General features: G+C 42.0%; 1 protein-coding gene across 1 annotated transcript in view; it reads left to right on the top strand.

The window, feature by feature from the left end:
• The window catches only part of ift80 (intraflagellar transport 80 homolog (Chlamydomonas)), a 28,122-nt gene that overhangs the window by 2,021 nt on the left and 5,340 nt on the right, over nt 1–20,761 (top strand). The window contains exons 2-13 of the mRNA XM_069534873.1: nt 27–137; nt 241–309; nt 2,727–2,836; nt 4,101–4,190; nt 4,277–4,414; nt 14,712–14,891; nt 16,748–16,866; nt 18,194–18,268; nt 18,843–19,006; nt 19,201–19,265; nt 20,140–20,275; nt 20,408–20,555. Of these exons, the coding sequence (XP_069390974.1) occupies nt 27–137; nt 241–309; nt 2,727–2,836; nt 4,101–4,190; nt 4,277–4,414; nt 14,712–14,891; nt 16,748–16,866; nt 18,194–18,268; nt 18,843–19,006; nt 19,201–19,265; nt 20,140–20,275; nt 20,408–20,555 (1,405 nt within the window). The remainder of the gene's footprint in view (nt 1–26; nt 138–240; nt 310–2,726; nt 2,837–4,100; nt 4,191–4,276; nt 4,415–14,711; nt 14,892–16,747; nt 16,867–18,193; nt 18,269–18,842; nt 19,007–19,200; nt 19,266–20,139; nt 20,276–20,407; nt 20,556–20,761) is intronic.

A 20,761-nucleotide genomic window follows, 5' to 3' on the forward strand; every position in this document is an offset into this window, starting at 1 on the left:
TAAGTGTATTGGTTGTCTTATAACAGGAAAGTTCCATCTGGTCTCCAAGATAGGACGCATTGAGAAGAGTGTTGAAGCACACAAAGGAGCTGTTTTGGCTGGAAGATGGAACAATGATGGAACTGCTCTTGTCACAGGTAAAGATGACAGGGCTCACACATTTTCATTGCAAATAAAAAATACTCATTTAATTAAACCGCCATCCAAATTTTAATAATATACCTTTCTCTAATATCTTAGCTGGAGAAGATGGGCGGATCAAGATCTGGTCAAAAAGTGGTATGCTGCGCTCAACACTTGCCAGCCAAGGTAAACCAAAAGACAGTTGATTCACTTAATTTAAGTTAAGATACTTGCCATAAATGTTTCGTGTGCTTGTATGAAACTGTTCATAATAATTATAGATTATCACTCAATCACAATTTAGTGATCAGTGCAGAGCACATGTATTTGTTACACGTGCATCCTCTGCACTATGTGATTGTGACACTAATGGCTGCAGATGCCCAGTCGTTTGCTATAATTCATAGACTGAACAGAAAAAATAATCATCGTTATCCTGGAAAATAGCGATTTTAAAGATTGCAGTTTTCCATCAGCAAGATGTAAATGTTTAGCCGGTGACTGGTTTTAACGCCTGAATGGAGCTGTGGCTAGCAAATTTAATTAGCTGGAGCTAAGGAAATAACAATTCTGTGAGTTTAAAAATGTTTTCGGTGTGTGTTCTCCAGTTTCAATCGGCCAAATACGATTTCTTGAAAAAGAAAATACAACCCTGTAATGTTTTGATAATTAAGAGGAGAGAAGTTAGCTCATGGGGGAAAATGTTTGTACATATTAAAACTTTTAATCCTTACAAATTTGAAAAGCACGGTATTTTACTGATAACTTTACATTCACTATGTGTAGAATTTGAAAAATAGATTGTTACATTTAATCTGTAATGGTAAGTGTTTTAGCCATGGTGTGGCATAGATAGATAGATAGATGTACTTTTTTGATTTACATGATTAAGTATTAAGATCAAGTATCCCTCATTTCTTGCAAACCTGTACACAATGAGGCTTAGAGCTATACATTTAAAGAGGCCATAGTCCATGTCCCTCTTGATTTACAATCGTCTGAATGGCACTGTGAGTAAGAACCAATCTGACTTCAGACTGACAGAAATTTAAAGAGATCACAACTGAAGCAGCTGGCAGCCAGCAGTAGGAACCATGTGAAGCCAGTCACTGACCAGCCAGCTGCAGGCATTTAGTAAACACAACACAAAACTCTGTCACCAATTACATCCTCACCGTCACAGACACACACAGTACCAATTGCTTTTGGACCTTCTGGCTCAAGAGTACCCCTTGAGATGGAGAGAGAACAAGAGCAAGAAGCAGAGAGACCTGATGAAGACGACCTGGCACACAGACACGCATGACTCGTGTGAATCAGGGAAGCCTTATTTTATCCTGAGGGCTATGACGCACATGTTCACCTCCTCAGCTGGCTCCCTTTTGACACAGGATTCAAAATGACTGACTCACGAAACGTCTTACAAATCCACAGATGTTGTCCCAGATCATACAGTAAATTGTACCTTACATGTGTGTATGTATCCCACTTGTACATGTGTCTGCATTGTAGCACTCACTCAGGAGGACCTGCAAGATTTGCATCTGTGGTTTTACTGTCAATGAAGGAGGAACTATTTTTGTGTGATTGTGTAAAAATGTGTGTCTTATCAAATTATAACTGTGTTCAGGACAGTCTTCAAGTTCAGTATTTATTTTAATTTGAAGCATCGTAAAGTTTCAAAGCTTTATAGAAAGACCTTTGTAAAAAAAAAAAAATAGAAATACTCCTTATGATACATTTCTCTGTCCAGTCTTAGATATAGCTTACTTATTAATTGATTCATTGTGCAGTTTAACTTATTAAATGTTTCTCCTTTGTTGTTGGACAGAAAAAAAGATGGTGGATGAAAGTTGGCGTCAGTGAGAATAGATCGCAAAAAAGCAAAAGTACAAGACTGCGTACATAATTATTTTAAGAGTGAAGGAACTATCCATCCCATAAACCATTGCAAATGATCCCTTTCCAACCACTTCCAGTGCGCTAACTCTTGAATTTAACCATGATGTTTTGTGTCTTGTATGTATGAGAGAGCTCTTGGAAGAGGTTGGGAGTGAAAGGACGGTGATTGGAATTTCCTCTTACCCCTCGTAGCCTAGTCAGATTTAGGTCATGTGACCAGTTAGCATTTGTGAGAGGGTTAAACATAACCCCCACTCCCTATCCTTCACAAGTGCGTAGCAACAACCCTACTTATATACTCACATATTCCCACATGTAACCACATGAAAATTGGCACACAAACACATGCACATGCTTGTATCTCTATCTATCTAAGGACATTCATCAACATAATACTTGCCCTAACCCCTTAATCTTAACCATCACCATTTACCCCAACCCTAAAACTGGCCTTTAAATGTTTGAGAGTGTGGACCAGCTGAAATGTCATCGCTTATAAAAAATGTCTTTACTCTGTAAGGTCTAATAGTAAATTTAGTCGTGGTAAAGATAGAATAACACTCACATACACACACACACACACACACACATCCGCATTTGTGCTTATACTGTAGCGGTTGGGCAGATTTTCTCAGCTGGTTTATCTGCAAGCAAAGTGCTGATCCATTGGCTGAATGTGTTTCTGCATATATATATTCCAGCAACTCCTGTGTATTCTGTGGCCTGGGGTCCAGACTCAGACCGAGTCCTCTACACCTCAGGGAGACACCTCGTCATCAAGCCTCTGCAACCCAGTGCAAAAGTCTTACAGGTAACTTCACATATTCTATAGATGAACAATAAGAAACATCAAGTAATATGGGTTCCAGTTAAAATATCTTGTACTACTTCGAGTACTTTGGATACACCACATCGTTATAGAAATGCAACATGGTAGCCCCACAGCTTGTTATATCTAATGGACAGTTTATTTTCTGTCGTCAATATCTTTGTATGGTAGTTTTTATTTCCTGTGTAGATTTCTTGATTTGACCATTGGTCTGACATCACCAGACCCTTTACCCTTTAGGGTTTCAATCAATCAAACTTGAGGTTTATTTATTTGCATTGCACTATAATGGATACATAAAAGTGCAGTAGACCTATATGTCTGTGAGTGCCACTGCATTAAGGAAGGGTGCAGCACTGAGGAGTTTGCACACAAGTCATTTTTCTTGTTCGCGTATACATTCGTTTATTACTCTTCTTGAAGCTGAATTGCGCCTGGGACCTTACATAAACAGTGGAGGGTTTAATGTGCGCCTTCTCAACCCTTTGCGCCCCCCCCCCCCAGCTATGCACTACACACACACACGCACGCACGCACGCACGCACGCACGCACGCACGCACGCACGCACGCACGCACACACACACACACACACACACACACACACACACACACACACACTTCATCTGCTCTCCCTGTGAATGCCTGAAGAACAGCACAGTGATGTGAGTTGAACCTGTGTGGGGGGCTAATCTGAATCAGACAATGTGCGTCAGGAAACCAGAGTTAAACATGGGCTGGACATTGCCTGTAATTGCTATCTGATATGAAAAGGGGTGTGAAAATAAACTACTTGTAAATGGCCCCCTAAAAGACCCACTGTGACCTCTGCGCTCACTTACACATACGTACAACGCATGTACGTGTATTTAAGTGTGTTTCCCTTGGGTGCATGGAATGAGCAAGTAGGGTACAAAAAATAGAGTGTAGGCAATGGGCATGTAGAGTGAGCAGGAACAAGATTGGAACACAGTAAGATAAGGCTGGTGACAGGCCTTCTGCTCTTTGTTACACTGTGACACATAATGGAGTAAGTAAACTCTCACTGAGGTCGATGTTCATACACTTACAACTCTGTAGAAGTCCGAGAATAAATGCCACTCCTGGTTCTTACTGTGATCATTTTTATTTTTAACTCTCTTTTTTAGACTAGTTAAACTGGGGGGATTTAGATCTCTACCAATTGCATGGATAGCATCATAATGTTGTGCTAAAGTTGTCCTTCTCTCTCTCTCTGTCTCTCTCTAGTGGAAAGCTCATGATGGGGTTATCCTGAAGGTGGACTGGAATTCAGTCAATGACCTGATACTGTCAGGTGGAGAAGATTGTAAATATAAGGTGTGCACTGTTTGAGATTTACCTTAGGATGTCCTAAGGTTGTGTGCTGTTTTTCTAATAAAAAACATGTACTCATCCATTGACAGGTATGGGACTGCTTTGGCCGTCTGCTTTACTCCTCGTCAGTTCATGACTACCCGATCACCTCCCTGTCCTGGGCTCCAGATGGTGAGGTGTTTGCCGTGGGCTCCTTCAACACCCTGCGGCTCTGTGACAAGACAGGAGTAAGAAAAACTACTTTAACTCTACTTTATTTCCTAGTGGTTGAGTCCCTTCAGGGCTCTCTCAATAGAATGTGAAGTTACTGCTAAATGCAAGTGTTTGCAAAAAGACAAAAAAGAACAAATAGCAGGAGAAACCTAAGTAGATGAGTTAAGTTATTAAACTTTTGAAAAATTGTTCAGTGAGATTTTAAATAACTGACACCTCATGTCTAAAAAAAGGTTTTAATGGCTATGACTTAATATAAAAAGTGTTTTCAGCATTTTTAATCCCCTAGGCCATTTTCAGACATGACCTCCGTGTAAAATCTGGAGAAGTGGTTACCTGTAGTTTGCCTTTCACACATGCACAACACAGCGGGAGGTTTTCTGCACAGACGCGTTCACAACAGCAACAGGCAAGATTATCATTCAGGCAAGAGGTGGAGGCAGCAGACAGAGGCAGGAAGTGACATATCAACTTCGCTGCCGAGATGTCTTCTATGTGTGTCACCGTCTTTTCACCAGGAGATATCTGTTTTTTTTTGTTTTTTGTTTTCCATTATTGCGTCATCAACCCCCCCACTTGCTCGCAGTGAATCCAGCAGGGCATCGACTTCTCCTGGATTTCTCAACCATTATAATAGGAGGCCAGGCAGATAAAGTCTGCGGAGCGTCTCACTCAGACATTTGCGTTCACCGGAGAAAATATGGAGGATCTGCGGCGTCCAGTGCATATCTGAAAGCAGCTATAGAATAAGCACTTCAGCCTAAATACACCTAAGCACTGTACTTCTGACCTCAGCACTCCCAGGAACTCTGTTATAAGCATAACAGTTAATGTTTCTGACAATCTTTGGGCAGACTGTGCAGCTGTAGATATTGTAAGCGTTGTTTTGTTTACTCTCATATACCAATATAAAATGTATGCTTTGTGGTCATTCAAGTCCTTTTCCCTAAAACATACAGTATCTGTGGTTCACTTTCAGCTTTTCCAGTGCAGTATGGTTTACTGTATATCAGGGGTGGGGAACCTCTGAAATTTGATCCTGCCAGCAAGACAATTCATGAATAGAAAAAAGCAACTCAGAAATACAAAACAATTCTCATGACGGCAATTACCTTTTTTTGTCGATTAAGGAAAATAACATAAAATCGTGGACTAACATGTACTTCAGGGTGGTCTCTTCCGGGTTTATGCCTGTCAGGTCACAGTCAGGGTAAAGGAAACACACACATAGCTATTACATGTCATCACAGACGAGCATCATGGCAACTGTCAAGAAAAGAAAAGTGGATGCGGAATGTCAGGCTTTCCAAGAGAAATGGACAAACATTTTTTTTTTAAACTAAAGGACAAGCCAGTGTGTCTGGTGAGGAAGCGAACCCCAGTGAAGTCCAATATGGACCATCATTACAGCTGGAAATTGGCTGCTGAACTGGATGAACTGACTCAATGCACTTGGATGAAGTCAATGGTCCTCGGCGAAGTTAGGTGGGAGGCTGCATTTGAAAACCAATTGTATCACAGTGATGCTGTCCCATTTCAAAGGCTCCTTCAAATGTGTCTGACAAATATTTCTGGTGACAAACCATTTTTCAAAGAGGTAATGCCACTGGCAAGTTACAAAACGTTCCAGTTCTTGTGTATTATGCTTCAACTCAGCCAAATTGTAAACAATACACATTTTAAAAAATCAAGGAGCATTAAAACTTTCTCTTGGAACCCAACTACAGCTCTGTTGCTAATGAACAGTAGTAAGGATGGGACAATGCTGTTGTTGATTATAATAACTGAGTCCATCTGTAGACCAGACTGTCTCTATTCGCCTTGGCCTTCACAGTCTACCTGGCCCACGAAAACTGCATCCTTTGAGGGCCAGGTCAATTGCGTTGGTGTGGTGATCGAGCTAATAGCTAAGAAATATCGCCCAACTAGTCAGTGTTGTTAGTTGGATCACTGCTGAGTTTGATAGAAGACAGAATTGCTGTCATAGCCATGCGTAGTACTACTATTTTAGTTCTTTTAGTTTACACCAGCTGTGAGTGGTATCACCATCATTACTATCTGACATCGCACACTGTGCCAAAGAGGTTCTCCACTTTCTGGTTTTATTTGGTGTTGCGAACTTCCGGTACTACTGGCTCTCCGTACATTGTTTGACTTATAAATCGTGTGCGGCTGCATGCCACGAGTTCTTACTACCTGCCGCTGACGATCACTGGAGTTGTAATGAGAGGGGAAATTAGAGAATGATGAATGGTAATTGTAAGTGTTTTATTATTGTTGAGCCTTTGGCCAGGAACAATATTACCAGTTCCCTGCTCTGCCCTCATGGAACGCTTATAGGGCCACTTTGAGTTTACGTGAAGTTTTTGGTGTATTGCCCCATCAGGTCTGTTGTAGAGAAAACAAACAGTCAGAGCTGGTTTTTGTGTGTTGATCACCAGGCATTTCATGCTCCATTTTGATTTAATTAGGATCCAATGGCTTTTTTTCTGCAGTACTAAACCAAATGGGCTGGAGAGCGGTCTGAGCCAACATATATATCTTCTCCAGAGGGTAATGGTGTGTGTTCTGGAGAGGTTACATTTATGTGAAGTGCAGTGTATGATCATCTGAAGGGAAATCCTTGTCATTACCTTTTGGTTGTCTTGACCAGGGATTTCAGTAGTTTTTGGGGCAGTTCCAAAATATAGTTGTGAGTTAATTAAATGATTCAAATGAAACCAGCATGCACCTATTTACTTTGTGTCAACAAAAATAATTTTATTCTTCTAGTAAAAGTATAACAGACAGACCCAAAACCAACAACCCGATTCACCTTAGGCCCCCACATTATGGGCTTGTTTACGTTTAGTTTGTTCCATTGTTTCATCACTGCACCACTTGCTTTGCTGTGGTGTCTTGGTTAAAGCAGTGTGATGATGATGATGGTGAGGATGATGATGATGATGATAATTATGGTTCTGCCCTGCTCTAACTGGAGGAAGGGTATGCTTGCCTTCTCCTCCCTAAGCCCCCCAGAGACAGTGTGTACTGTAGCATGGCGTGGGAGGCTTGCTCAAGAAGAGAGGGGGGGGTGACTTTAGAAAAACAAAATCCCCCTCAAAGGTCACTCTGAATCATATGTGTGAATTCAGACATACACTCTTCTCACGCATCAAGTTAGAGAAAAGTGCACGCTTTGGTCAGTGTACTATACTTACTGTAATATCGCTGTGCACGTGAGTTTACACACAAACACAAGACCCAGTAACTAATTTGGGGGCTTTACCTGTGTTGTCGCTGTGGTTTGTTTGCGGTGCGCTAAGGGTTAAGGAGTGCAAAGAGTCTTTTCAGTTACTAGCGTGACTAATAGAAAGGAGTTTCATTCTGTATCTGCTACAATGAAACCTTGCACTTTAACGTATTGTTGCTGGCTCAGCAGGATCAGTCCCGCGCATTTAACCCCTTCACCTCCCGTCCAGCTCAGCTCCCCTCTCACCCAAAATTCTAAACTCACTCCTGCTCTTTTCCTTCTTCTCCTCAACATTCGCTCCTTCCATACACCACAGGAAAGATGTAGTGGGTTACCCCCCCTCATTATCAACGTAGAGGGAAGGGCAACATACACACACACACACATGCAGACACACAATCACACACGCACAAAGTTTACATCAAGGCAAAAGTATTGGTAAAGATTAGTCTTGCAGTTCCAGCAAGTAACCTGTGCACTGAACACAGTTTATTCGGTTTAGTTTTTCCAGAAAGCATCAACATTTAGTAATTATTAAATACATTATTGTATTATTAATACATATTGATTATTTTTTGTTGTGATTTTGTTGAGTTTGGAGCTCTGTATGAAGTACAGGAGTTTTAACAGCACACAAGACACAAAGAGGTTCACTGTCCCTTTTACAAGATTTGGGAGAGACAATAAGTCAGTGTCTGCCATCGTATATGCATGTGCCCACATGCCTGTGTGTGTGTGCGTGTGTGCAACCATTGCTGTGCAAATGCGCCTGCGAGACAGCAGTCTATTTACGAGGCGCTGCAGCTGGTGTCTAGCGTCTGGACCCTGTCACGATCCCTGACACTGTCACTGGCTAACAAGTAGGACTCATTGTGCCAGGCGAGCACTCTCTCGCTGCTTTCTCCCCACCCCTTTCTCCCCCCCTCTTTTCCTCCCCCTTCTCTTCCCTGCACTTGTTTTTTTTTCTCTCTCCACTGTACACCCTTGCTCACATATATGAATGCAATAGCTGCTTAGTTTTGCTTTTCAAATTCTTGTCCAATAATAGTTTTCTTTTTTTCATTTTTTGGACCGTGATCGGTTAGATCATAAACCTGACGACTTAAAATCGTATGATTAAAACTTTAACCTCTCTTACAAGACAGACTGCAGGACATTGTCCCAAGAGCTTATAGGTCTTTAAATTTTAATACAAATTCTTATAAACCTAGCAAAATCTTGTATTCTTACAAGATTTTATTCAAATTGGCAAAGTTTGAACAAAACATCAAAGCCACATTTCATAATTATTTCACCACCCTTCCTCCGTGGTTTGAAGATCATTCAGGACTTAGCGGGTGTTCAGACTGAAAAACAGCCCTGCATTAAATCAACACAGGCTAACACAGTGCCTTGCCAGAAGACGTCACATTGTGTTGTGGCAAAAGTTGAGGCGGGCTCAGCTTTTTTTTTGCTTGATGCCTCTGAATTTGCCAGACTGGATTCAAATGAATGAGCAGCCTGTATTTTTCATGCAGAGCTAGTGTCAATCTAAACGTGGCCACAGAACCAGGCTTCATTAAACTTGGCGATTATTACTCCCCCCTGTTTCTTGGTCTGCTCTTAATCCTATTGAAGTTGTGATTGTACTTAGTCCTGGTGCGATCCAGATTCTTGTCAAACTATTCCCCTCTTCTCTTTGCCACTCTTCAATCTACTCCCCTAGTTATAGGTTATACTTAACCACTGTCAATTTAGTCAGGACCATCAGATGGTTTAATGTTTGCCCCAGGCTGAACCCTGGTTCTTACCAACATCCTGACAGTTTTCAATCAACAGTGTGATAACAGCTGTCACCCTCACAAAGTTTTGAGAGATGTGTAGTCATCAATCATGTATCAAATTTATCGCTCATAATGCTGGTATTGTTTTCAAGAGTAGGGTTTGGAAAAGTGTAAAACCACTGGTATCTACTTGTGGGTACTGCCTATTAAATAGTGGCCAAATGGCCCCTCAATCATGACTCTCATAGATTTATTATTTCTGGCTGTGATTTTTGACTGATGCACTGTCGTTCGAACAAAATGCTTCTTTCTTTATCTGCCCATCCATCCTGAGTACTTTGTGCCAGTATATCTGAATGAACTTAGTGTGAGATTAAGCCACATTTTACTCATAATTGTCTTTTCCACTGTTCAAAAAACCCACTAACACCCGCTAACATCTGGCTTTTGTCTGCAATGGGAATTGATACAAACGGCATTTGCTCCCGGGTCAAATGACTCTGCAGCAGGCACAGGTTTTTATCAGCTCTGGCTTTGATGGAAACATGACACCGCAGTGAGCTTCTTTATTTTGACTGTCTTGATGTTGCTGCTGCACCTTTTCTAGTGGGACGTAATTACACACATTAAACTTTCAGCATACATAGCCATCTTGGGAAGGCCATGCAACAGTAATTTGTGTCTTTGTATTGTGCAAGATGCAACACTGGTAAAATGGCAGTGGGAGAGATCTTCTCAGTTTCTTTTCTGTTTGCAACGTTGAACATGAGGCACAGGTTAAAAAAATAAAGGCATACTCCTCTACTGGCGGTGGGAAAGGAGTCATTTACCTCTTTTTCAACAGGTTTATCCATGTAAAAAAACTGCATATACCCACTAATGTTGGTGTAAAAGAGGTACATATTTCCCCCTTTTGCTGCTATTGCCTCCCTCCTCACTGTGTAAGGGTGTGATGGACTACCTTGTGCTTATCAGTGTTTCTCTGAGGCCCCCTTTACCTCTCTTTTTTTTCTGAGTGAGTCTGGGTGGGGGGGGGGGGGTTCCCTTATGAGTATGGCTCAGCATTGCCACTCTGGGAATGGGTCCATGTCCAGCTGGAATCCCCACAGCTCCTGTTGCTCTCCGTTTCTTTCTCCTCCCCTCCCTCTTTAACGTGCAACCTCATTCTCTATAGGATCTTTGTCTGCCATTCTCATTGCTGCCAACCATTATTCTCTCAGAGTCTATCACTTCTGACTGTCCATTAGACTGCCTGTCTTCTTATAGTCTCTTTTTCAGTCTTTTCTAAGCTCTAGAATCTTATGCTCTGTGACATGCCACCTTCTGTCTAATCACCAGACTTTAGACTTCCCTGTATTCTCAACATGTCCCTCTAACAGTTCTCCCCCTCTATCACTGTGAATGATACTGTATACCTGAGACTGTGCTGGCAGTTTGCTGCCAACCTCTGGCTTGCCAACATCTGGAAATTGCCGCTGCTGGAAGAGAATGAAACGGCACAGAGTTCTGGTCCTGATCGTGAACGGCTTATGTGGAGCATGAAAAGGCAAAAGAACCAGTGTAGATTTATTAGACTGTGAGCCTCTATCTGTTTTCGTCACATGAGAGAGGGACGTTTTGTGCAGTGTAGTTTGGATGGAGGAAAATGTCACGGTAAAAGAACGATAGCAGAAGTAGGACACACACATGTATATAAAGGGTAGGGGGGGGGGAAACATAAACATGAGTAACATAGGAGATGAAAAGTAAGTCAAAGTGAAGTCTGACAAAGAAAAAGGAATGTGCACAACAGAAAAGATGGTGACTGAGCATTTGAAAAAAGACGTGTGTGTGTGTGTGTGTGTGTGTGTGTGTGTGTGTGTGTGTGTGTGTGTGTGTGTGTGTGTGTGTGTGTGTGTGTCAGAGAGCGGGAGAGTGAGGGAGTGAGAGAGTAAGCGAGGGAGCATTGTCAAACAAAGAGAGTCCTGAGTCAGCAGCAGAGCAGTTTTCTCCCCAGGCAACTGGGCAGGGCCACGCCTCTCTCTCCCCCTCTCTCTCTCCCTCTTTCTCTCTCTCTTTTCCCACTTGCTTTACCCCTCCCTCCCTCTCTCCCTCCCCTCCCTCTCCTTAAAAATCTGTGCTTTTGCGTGCTATTTCTTGCTCTCTGCTCTCTTCCTTTCTGTTTTCTGGCTGTATTGAGGGTGCTCCCTCTGTACATTGTGAACTTGTAGAAAGGGCACAAGCTCTGAAAAGAGCAATCGGGGTCTGTCTCACCCCGAAGAGCTCTCTTACCTCACCTCTTTCTTGTGCTCATAGGAATAATTTCACTGATTCCTTTTAGAACACATTTTGATGAGGTTGCCCTGTTGGCCCATTGAGGTGGAGTTCAGAGTGTGCGAATCTGAAAACCATGTTAAACTATTAGATGCAATACTTGCATGTAGGCTTAATCCATCATCCCAAGGAGCTCATTACTTTCCCAGAAAGTGAAGATAATGGTTTCTCCTTTGTACTCTGGGCCCTTTGTGCAGAACAGGCTTTGCTTTTCTGTGTAGCTGGACTTATTCAGGCACACTCTGTGGAACAGTGTATACTGAGGTCCTTCTTGCAGATGATTGACCCCAATTTTTTTTTTCGTTTTTGTGAGCGCATGTGTGTTTGTGTGCGAGCCGGTGTCTGTGTGTGTAAAGTGGGTTAGAGTAAAAGGCACTTGTTGACATGGTATTACTTTTACACCTCTCCAGAGTTCGGCTAAAGGCTTGCCTTGTTGGAAACCCAAAAGGAGGGGAGCATGAAAAAGAGCAGAGAAAAGAGAGAGCAGTCGGAGGGGTGGGGGGCGGGGTAGTGTGGAACTGTCCAATATATCCTGTAAAGTTGGCCTGGGCAGTGAGGCTTGGAGTATTGGTCTCCATAAAAGACGGTGGTTTCTCTTTCCCTCAAGTCTCTCACTCTCTCACTCTGCGCTTCTCCCGCTCCCTTCTTTCTCCTCTTTACTTCGCCATCCCTCCATCCCTCCATCTCTCCCTCCCCCCACCAGCAGGAGTAAGCATATGACAGTGAGACAGTGCCCTGCCAGCCCCTCTGGCAGAGTCATCATTCTTAACAGCACTAAATCACTACCTCTACTAGCTTGGCAAACATGTCACACTTGCGGAGAGAAAAAAGGGAGAAAGTGAAGAAAGAGGGATAAAATGGTATGAGGAGTGAGGCTGATGAAGGCAAGGAGCAAACAGAGGCTCCTGGTTGGTTGTGAATGCACAAAAATGAAACAAAAGCAGAGCATGTATGGAACTGGGGTATCACTTGAAGTCTGCCAACCCATAGTTCATTAAAGGCTGTTGAGGACGAGCCTGGACTGAAGGCAGCGGACCGAGGTCTAGAAAAGGATGATTTGAAAAGGTTTCATTTTGGCTGCACCCCAGGGTTCCTCCACCCATCTGTTGGCTTCCTCATGGATCAGAATGGTGCTACACTAATTTATTTGGGAGCTCTGTCATTTAGACTACATCCACAAAGCTCAATTTCCGTTTTAAAACCATCAATTCTGCTACAGATATGCCCAGTGTCCACACTATTCCAGTGTTTTAGAACCATTAAAACAGAGACGTTAGGAAATGCTGCTGGCCTCGTTTTCAGACCCTTCAACCTGTGTCAAAACCTTTACATGAACTAAGTGTGAAAGTTTATTCTAGACCTGCCTTCACTGATGCAGTTGGTCCATTTTAAGGTAAAGAGTTTGATGTGCCGTGCCGTTTATAGCATGCCAAAACACAGTCAAATACCATAATTACCCAAATAACGCCACACCTCACATCCCGCAGCTGCATGTGCACAAGGCAGCAAACACACTGAGGCCTTTTCTCCGAGCTTCACCGCAGCACTTGGCCTGTTGTGCCACACTTGTCTCTCCATCTCAGGGCAAGCAGGCAGCGCTAGGCTAACATTAGCAATTTTCTTCCTTCATAAGCAGTTTACAGTGTGAATGGGCGCATTTATGTGGAACATCACCCCCACCTCCCCTCCCCGACACAGAAACCACCAAGCCTAGCTCAGGTCAGCCGGCCCACTCACACCCAAGGCAAGGGTCAGGTCAAAGAGGGGATTGGGGGGGGGGGATGAGGGAAGAAAGGTTATAGCTGATGGTGGAAGAGGGTGTTGTGTGAGAAAATCAGTGCTAATTATAATGGAAAGATAATAGATATATAATATAGATATTATATAATAATATATGCATGAGACAGAAACAGTATACGGACAAATACATATATACATGTTTACTAATACATGACAAAACTATAAATAAATAAGTAGTTGCAGAAATAGATAATTAAATACATATACATCATGAAAAAGTTCCCATGTGCTGACCAACTCAAGACAGAAGTAGTAGATCCGATGATCACACTGCTACAACCAATCCAGCCTTAGACTGAGTTAAGTCCACCTACCTACTAAACATACTGACACAGACATAAATAAATAAATATATTGATAAATGTGGGAATATAAAAATAAACAAATACATGTAGATATACAGAAATAACCTTTTTCATTCCAAACTGTATTTTTATTCATTTATTTATTTATTTATTTTGTATGAGGTACTGTCATGCTTGAGTGAATACTTCAGGGACAGGGGCGTGGAAAGACAATAGTGGGAGAAGGACGGAGGGATGAAAAATAAAGGGGTTATATAGAGGAAAAGGGGTAATTTAAGGAAAGATGGGGGAAGTGTTCTTGTCTTGGATACTGTAAAGGGGCTGCACACCTCTCAGTTGTGTCTTCCACCTATCAGTGCAGAGTCTGGCTGACGCAGCACAGCAGACAAGGGTGAAAAATCCTATTACTATGTGGCTGTTACTCTCTCATTGCCTCTTTTAAACCCTTTCTTATAAAAAGGAGGGAAAGGTCTTGTTAATCAGCTTTTGGCTTTAGTTTGGGGGCTCATATATAAACCCTCCCTCTTCCTCCATGCACCCCTGCCCCCTGTGTATGTAATAGATGAGGATAGCAGAGTGTATGTTTACGAGCACGAGTGCTGGACTTGGCAGGGCCGAGTACTCCCTCAATGTCTCACAGTTCTCACAGGTCATCACAGCTCAATGACTGACTGACTGGGCCCCTGTCTTTCTTGCACAGTTTACATTATGTACACACACACACACACACACACACACACTTACTCATACACTCTTACTGCTTCTCCTCTCTAAACCTCTTATTGTTTCTTGCCCCTAAGCTGCCGCCCCCCCAGGTAATTGTTTTAAGATTGTAGATAAATATCTGTAGCCATTAACCACCATATTGTTTCTCTCTGGTTTCCCCCCCTCCCTCCAGTGGTCTTATGCGTTGGAGAAGCCCAACACGGGCAGTGTGATGAACGTGGCCTGGTCTGCAGACGGCACCCAGCTGGCCGGGGCTTGTGGCAATGGGCATGTCATCTTTGCCCATGTGGTGGAGCAGCACTGGGAGTGGAAGAACTTTGTGGTCACTCTTACAAAGAGGAGAGCTATGCAGGTAGAAAGACACAGAAACGCACATGCCCACACACACACTTAAAAATCAATTACTTTTATTAAGAACTTTTTAATAAATCTCACATAAAAATAAATGGCCGTTAGATCCATTTACAAAAAGGATAATAATGGAAGCCCAACTTGATTCCTAGTCTATCATACGGGTAAACATTTTAAAGGTTAAAGGTCTCCTACACCCATTAAACCCTTAAGTGCTGAATAATACAGCTCTCTAAAACCTAAGCATTGTTGCTTACAACCACCTAAAACCTGAGGGTTTTTTGAAGAGCAGAGAGTATTTTAAGTGTTTACGAAAAACTTAATTTTTCAGCCTCTAAAAAATCCATTAAAGCTGCCAAACTCACAGAGATCCCCCTCTTCTTCTTCCCCCTCCTCACCTGTTTCTCATACCAAGTGAGCCTTGGTCAGTGGGTCAGCAGAAACATTGTCTAGGTCTGAATCTTTCTCATTGTTATTTTCATCATTTTTTTATGTCAGTGAATTACTGCTGTAATCTGCGTCAGTATTGCTCCTCTCGCTTATATCAGCTGCAACTTTGAATACCTTTTTGCAGGCTAAGAGCACTGAAATACAAACTACATTTCACATAATACATTTCCCTTGAGTATTTAAGCGATTCGTGATGTATTTCTAAAAAAAGACATCTTATAAAACCTACACGCATCTTGTGCGGCCCCAGGAGAAGCACTCAAACATCTCACCCAGTCTTAAAGATATATACATGCATATGTTGCATCAGGGTTAAGGATTTTCAAACAAAGATTTCTGCAAATCACATACGGAAGAAATATATATTAACAGAACTATGCTTTGTTAAGTTTGGTAAACCACTGATTTGATTGATGATACTACTTAAGAAGAGTATTAGTGACTATGTGATGTAGAGAAGCAAACACTTCCCAGGCCTGGGCTCGTTGTGTAGTACGACCCTCTCAGTGTGTGCTGGTGTACAGCCCTGCAATGACAATGACTAGCCTGTTTAGCTGCCTCTCTCACTCCACCATTTACTGTTTAAACTCATGCTAACCACAAGGTAGTGTTTAAATGCGGTTAACACACCCTAATGTGCATACGCACACACATGCACACACGTATACTTTCAGACAGGGATACACACGCACAGCTACAGAAACAAGGTCGTGCACATACATGTGTGCTCATTTGTCATAGACATCTTCACCAAGTGCAGTTTTCCTAAACCAAACAAAGTTGGATCATCATCCGTTTATTTTCAGCCTCGCAGGCGCTTTTCTGTCTCCCTCCTCCCCCTCTCCTCCTCGCAGTCCGTTTTAAAAAGTGCACATCTGCCAGCGGTTTGTGAATCAGCCAGCTAAATTTACCACCTTGCGGTCCAATGTTTTTTATTCCTGGTTGTGTTGCATGTAAATTTGGCTCACTGGAGGGAATGGCGGAGGAAGATTTGTAAAGCTGTAAAAATAACCCCACCTTTCACCTGGTGCTGGAAAAGGGCCTTTCATTCAATTGCATAGAGAGGTGGAAGGAAGTATTTATCTATGCAGGTGAAAAAATGAGCAGCGACCACTGCTCGCACAAGCAGTAAAAGCGTCTCTCTGACCACAGTTGCCCTACGTGTACTTGGACACACTGTAGACTGCTTCCTGTGTATATTAAGAATAAATACACTCTGTGAATGTGAATACACTGAGTGAGTGTGTTCAAGCCTCTGTTGGTAAAGTCAGTGTCTCCCCTTTGTTGCTTGTGTTTTTAAATGCAGTGTTTGCTCGGCAGTAAAAAGTTTAATCCAGTAACTCTGAGAACTTTATTCTTCTCTAATCTTTAATTAGCTCATCCCCTCATTCCCTTCTTTTTTCTCAGGTGAGGGACGTGACAAACGATGCAGTGGACATATTGGAATTCAGAGATCGAGTCATCAAAGCTTCGCTGGCATGTGGTCACCTGGCGGTCGCCACCTCCCTCCAATGCTATGTTTACAAGTGAGTAGCCTAATCCTCCCTTTCTCATCTTCTTCACTGTTCTTTCTCATCCTCTATTTGCATGATTTCAGTATTTCCTGATTTCAGAACTTATGTTGGGGTTTTAAGCAACAAATACTTAAATACTTATTGATCAAATCCTGATAATAATCTTTGGATCCAACTGAAATGTAGCAGTATAATACAATAGCTAATATATAAGATTCTTTGAAATATAGCTAGGTAATCCTCCTCCAAATGTCTACCTTACTGAGTTGCTGACACCTACTAGGCTAATGTAATCAGATTACCCTTTTGTGTGTTTTGGCATATTCCAGATGAACTCCTAAAAAATGTTCAAACAATTGGGTCGGAACTTTATCAACTTAAACATATTAAGAGTCAGACACAGAAATGTTTATTCATATCAGTGTTGCATGTTAGAAACCTCATCAACGCGCCCACCTGCTAACAGTGAATCCTCAAGACAATCACCTGCTGTTTTCTCACATAAACTCCCTCTGACATTATCTGCAGTTTTTATCAGGGGACTTGAAGGAGAAGCTCTGGACAATGTCCACAGCATCTTACTGACATTTTCTCACATACAAACCTGCCGGATAACTTCAGGAGATTTTCCAAAATTCAGTGAAATGGCAAAAAGACTATACAAATTTAAATGGGACTCAGAGATCGCATAACTCTGCAAAATCTCCTTAAATCCAGTCTAGCCATATATCATTCCTATAGATATAGCAGATTTTTTTTCATCAAGATCTCCTAATTATTACTTTAAAGATTCAAAGAAATATCGAAAAACATGTAAAAGATATTGAAAAAAAAGATTTTCTGGATCTGAAAACAAATATCTCTGGTTTAAAAGCATTGCCATATACGTAAAAGAGACTTACAAACATGTCAAGAAAGTTTGTGGTGATAAGAGCTGACGTTGTTTTAAAAAAATATCACATGATTAGAATGAACATGTTTCTTCCGTCCTGCTTTCTTCGCCTGAATAATGCAAAAGATTTGTTGTTGTTGAATTGTGAATGAGTCTATGCAGAAAATGTCCCACTGCATTGTGGATGTGTGAAAGGTAAACTACGGATAAAGTTCAGAGAATTGGGTCCGGACGTTATTAGCAGGTTATGTCTAAAAACGGCTCAAGTTTCACGGAAAACTTTTAAGTTGTTTTTTCTTTTCCATCACATTTTTTTTAACTTCACTGAAATCTTTCTGTTCTTGGTTTTGTTTGTGTGGTCTTCCCGCATCTGCACTTTAGCCAGATGTCATACATCTGTGTTTTCACAAATTTTGCTGTGTTTGTGTGTTTTTTTCTTTGTGGCAGTTCAAGAAACTGGAACACTCCCCTCATCTTTGACCTGAAGGAGGGAACAGTGAGTCTCATCCTGCAAGCAGAGAAGTGAGTGTCTATTCCAGGAGCAGAGCAACAGGAGTTTGTTGGATCATCCATCAGCTTCACTAATGCTTCATTACTCTGCACTGACCACTCATCACTCAGCCAACACACACACACACACACACACACACACACACACACACACACACACACACACACACACACACACACACACACATACACCCACAGGCACTATGCTCTCGCTTAGCCGGTGCTGTCATACAATAAGGCTGAGAGTGAAATCACTGGGGGAAATTAGATTAATATGGAGAAGCTCTTGTGCAATACTCCAGCCTAGCGTCTTCAACACTCAGCATAGAACTAAATGGATTATTGGTCCTTCTGTGATCACAATTGAGACTTTCTGTGTAAGGTAATACTCTCTTTATGTGCAATTCATGTTCAAATTACCTGCTTATGCCAGTTCATTAAATGTTAACATCTCTTCATTCGTTTACTTTTAACATTTTAACAGTACACTATCCCACTTGTCCGCTATCCTACTTCTCCACACATTAAAATATGAATCTACTTACCCTGCTCTCATCCTCTATATCTTCTTGTCTCCTCCACCAAGACACTTTCTGCTTGTGGATGGAGCAGGGTTGTATGTGTTCTCCTATGAAGGTCGACTAATATCTTCCCCAAAGTTCCCTGGTATGAGAGCTGACATCCTAAACGCCCAGGGTGTCTCTCTGAGTAACGACACTATTGCCATCCGGGACCAAAGTGATGAAAAAGGTGAGGGAACCACTTTCACAACTAAAAAGCTTTATGTACCCATTGTAACAACAGGGGGAGGTTCCCCAGAGCTGCAGTCATCAGTTATTTTTGGTATTATTTGTGTGGTATTTTAAATAAAATGAAAAATCCCTGTCTTTTGATTAGGATTGATGGTGCCTCTATTAATCTCTTGTTTCCTTTTCCCTCTCTAGTCATCTTTCTCTTTGATGCCCTGAGTGGGAAACCCCTCGACGATGGGAAGCCCTTGACCCACAAGGTGTGTAATCCTTTGTCTTTATAGAGAAGTGAAGTGGCCAGTTATACTATTTTTTTCATGATTTGCTATTCCAGAGCCAAAATACACAGAGCAAACTTGTATTTGGAGGTCTGTGTAATAAGCATAGTACCAATAATAGAACTATAGTAGTACCATATTTGCTTATGTGTTATCATGGTTGGAGGTTATTTTTGAAAACCCTCCAATCTGCACAGGCACAAGGAGATGATCATTTTTTAAAAGACGATAAAATTGATATTTCTTATCATCCATCTCTTCTTCTTCTGAATCATGTGGTGAGGATGCCAAGGTTTTTTTTGCCAATGATAATTCAAAAAGTTGAATCTAAATAGACCCAGCTGAGGGAAACACTTTTCAGAGCGACTGGCTGTGCTAAAAATATACGAACACATATCCAGATCGAGGAGAGACAATAAAAACGAAGTAAAGAGAATGGGGGAAGGGCTCTGAGGTCAAACTAAGAGGGAAAGAGACAAAAAGAAGGAAAGAAATAGAAGAGAAGGAAAAGAAGTGGAGGTAGCAGTAGTTACTGTTTGTCAGCATGGCTTTGTCTGCCAGGACTCCACCGCTCCAAGACACTGCATCGAGGCCAGCTGGCTCAGGCCAAATACACACATACACACACACTCACAGGTTCACACACACATATACCCCCTCAGTGTCTCTCTATCTCTTTCTCTCTCCTACACACAGACACACACACACACACTTGGCAGAAAGGCTGTTGGGTCACGGTACAAACTGCTCTCCCCCTTTTCCTTTCTTTCTCCAATCTTTTGTCCTACTTCCATCTTTCACTCTGTTGCCTCTTACCTTTTTGTGCTTGTGTGTGTTTGTGTGTATTTGTACGTAGCTGGAGGTGGTGGAGATCGCTCTGGACCAGTGTGGCCCATCCACCGAGAGGAAGATCGCCTTCATAGACAAGAACCGTGACCTTTACTTGACTTCTGTGCGTCATCTTGGACGAGAGCCCAAAATCTGCAAAATTGGTGAGCCAGGGAGGAGGGAGAGCTCACAAAAAGTCACAAAAAGTGCAGCGACTCTCTTTGTTTCTATTCACCAGTATTACTGTAGAAAACACCGTCTGAACAAGACTGTTGTGTGTGTTTTCTGTCCCATAGGCAGCATGGTTCACAGTATGGCTTGGAATGACACTGCTAACATCCTGTGTGGAATCCAAGACAAGCAGTTAACAGTGTGGTACTACCCAAGTGTTGTCTTCACTGACAAGGAGCTGCTGCCAAAATCACTGTACACTAAAGACTGCAGGTAGATAATCAGAGTTTCTTGCGCTCCAAAAAACCCACTACCACCACTTACATATGACATTTGTCTGGAATGGGAATGGATACAATAAGCATTCACTCCTGGGTCAAATGACTCTACAGTTGATGCAGTTTTTATCAGCTCCAGTTCCGATAGGCAAGTGAACACACCAATTTCTTCTTCTTTGTTATTTTGGCAGTCTAGACGCT

The sequence above is a fragment of the Paralichthys olivaceus genome, chromosome 11 (assembly GCF_024713975.1).
Source record: "Paralichthys olivaceus isolate ysfri-2021 chromosome 11, ASM2471397v2, whole genome shotgun sequence".
Classification (NCBI taxonomy): domain Eukaryota; kingdom Metazoa; phylum Chordata; class Actinopteri; order Pleuronectiformes; family Paralichthyidae; genus Paralichthys; species Paralichthys olivaceus.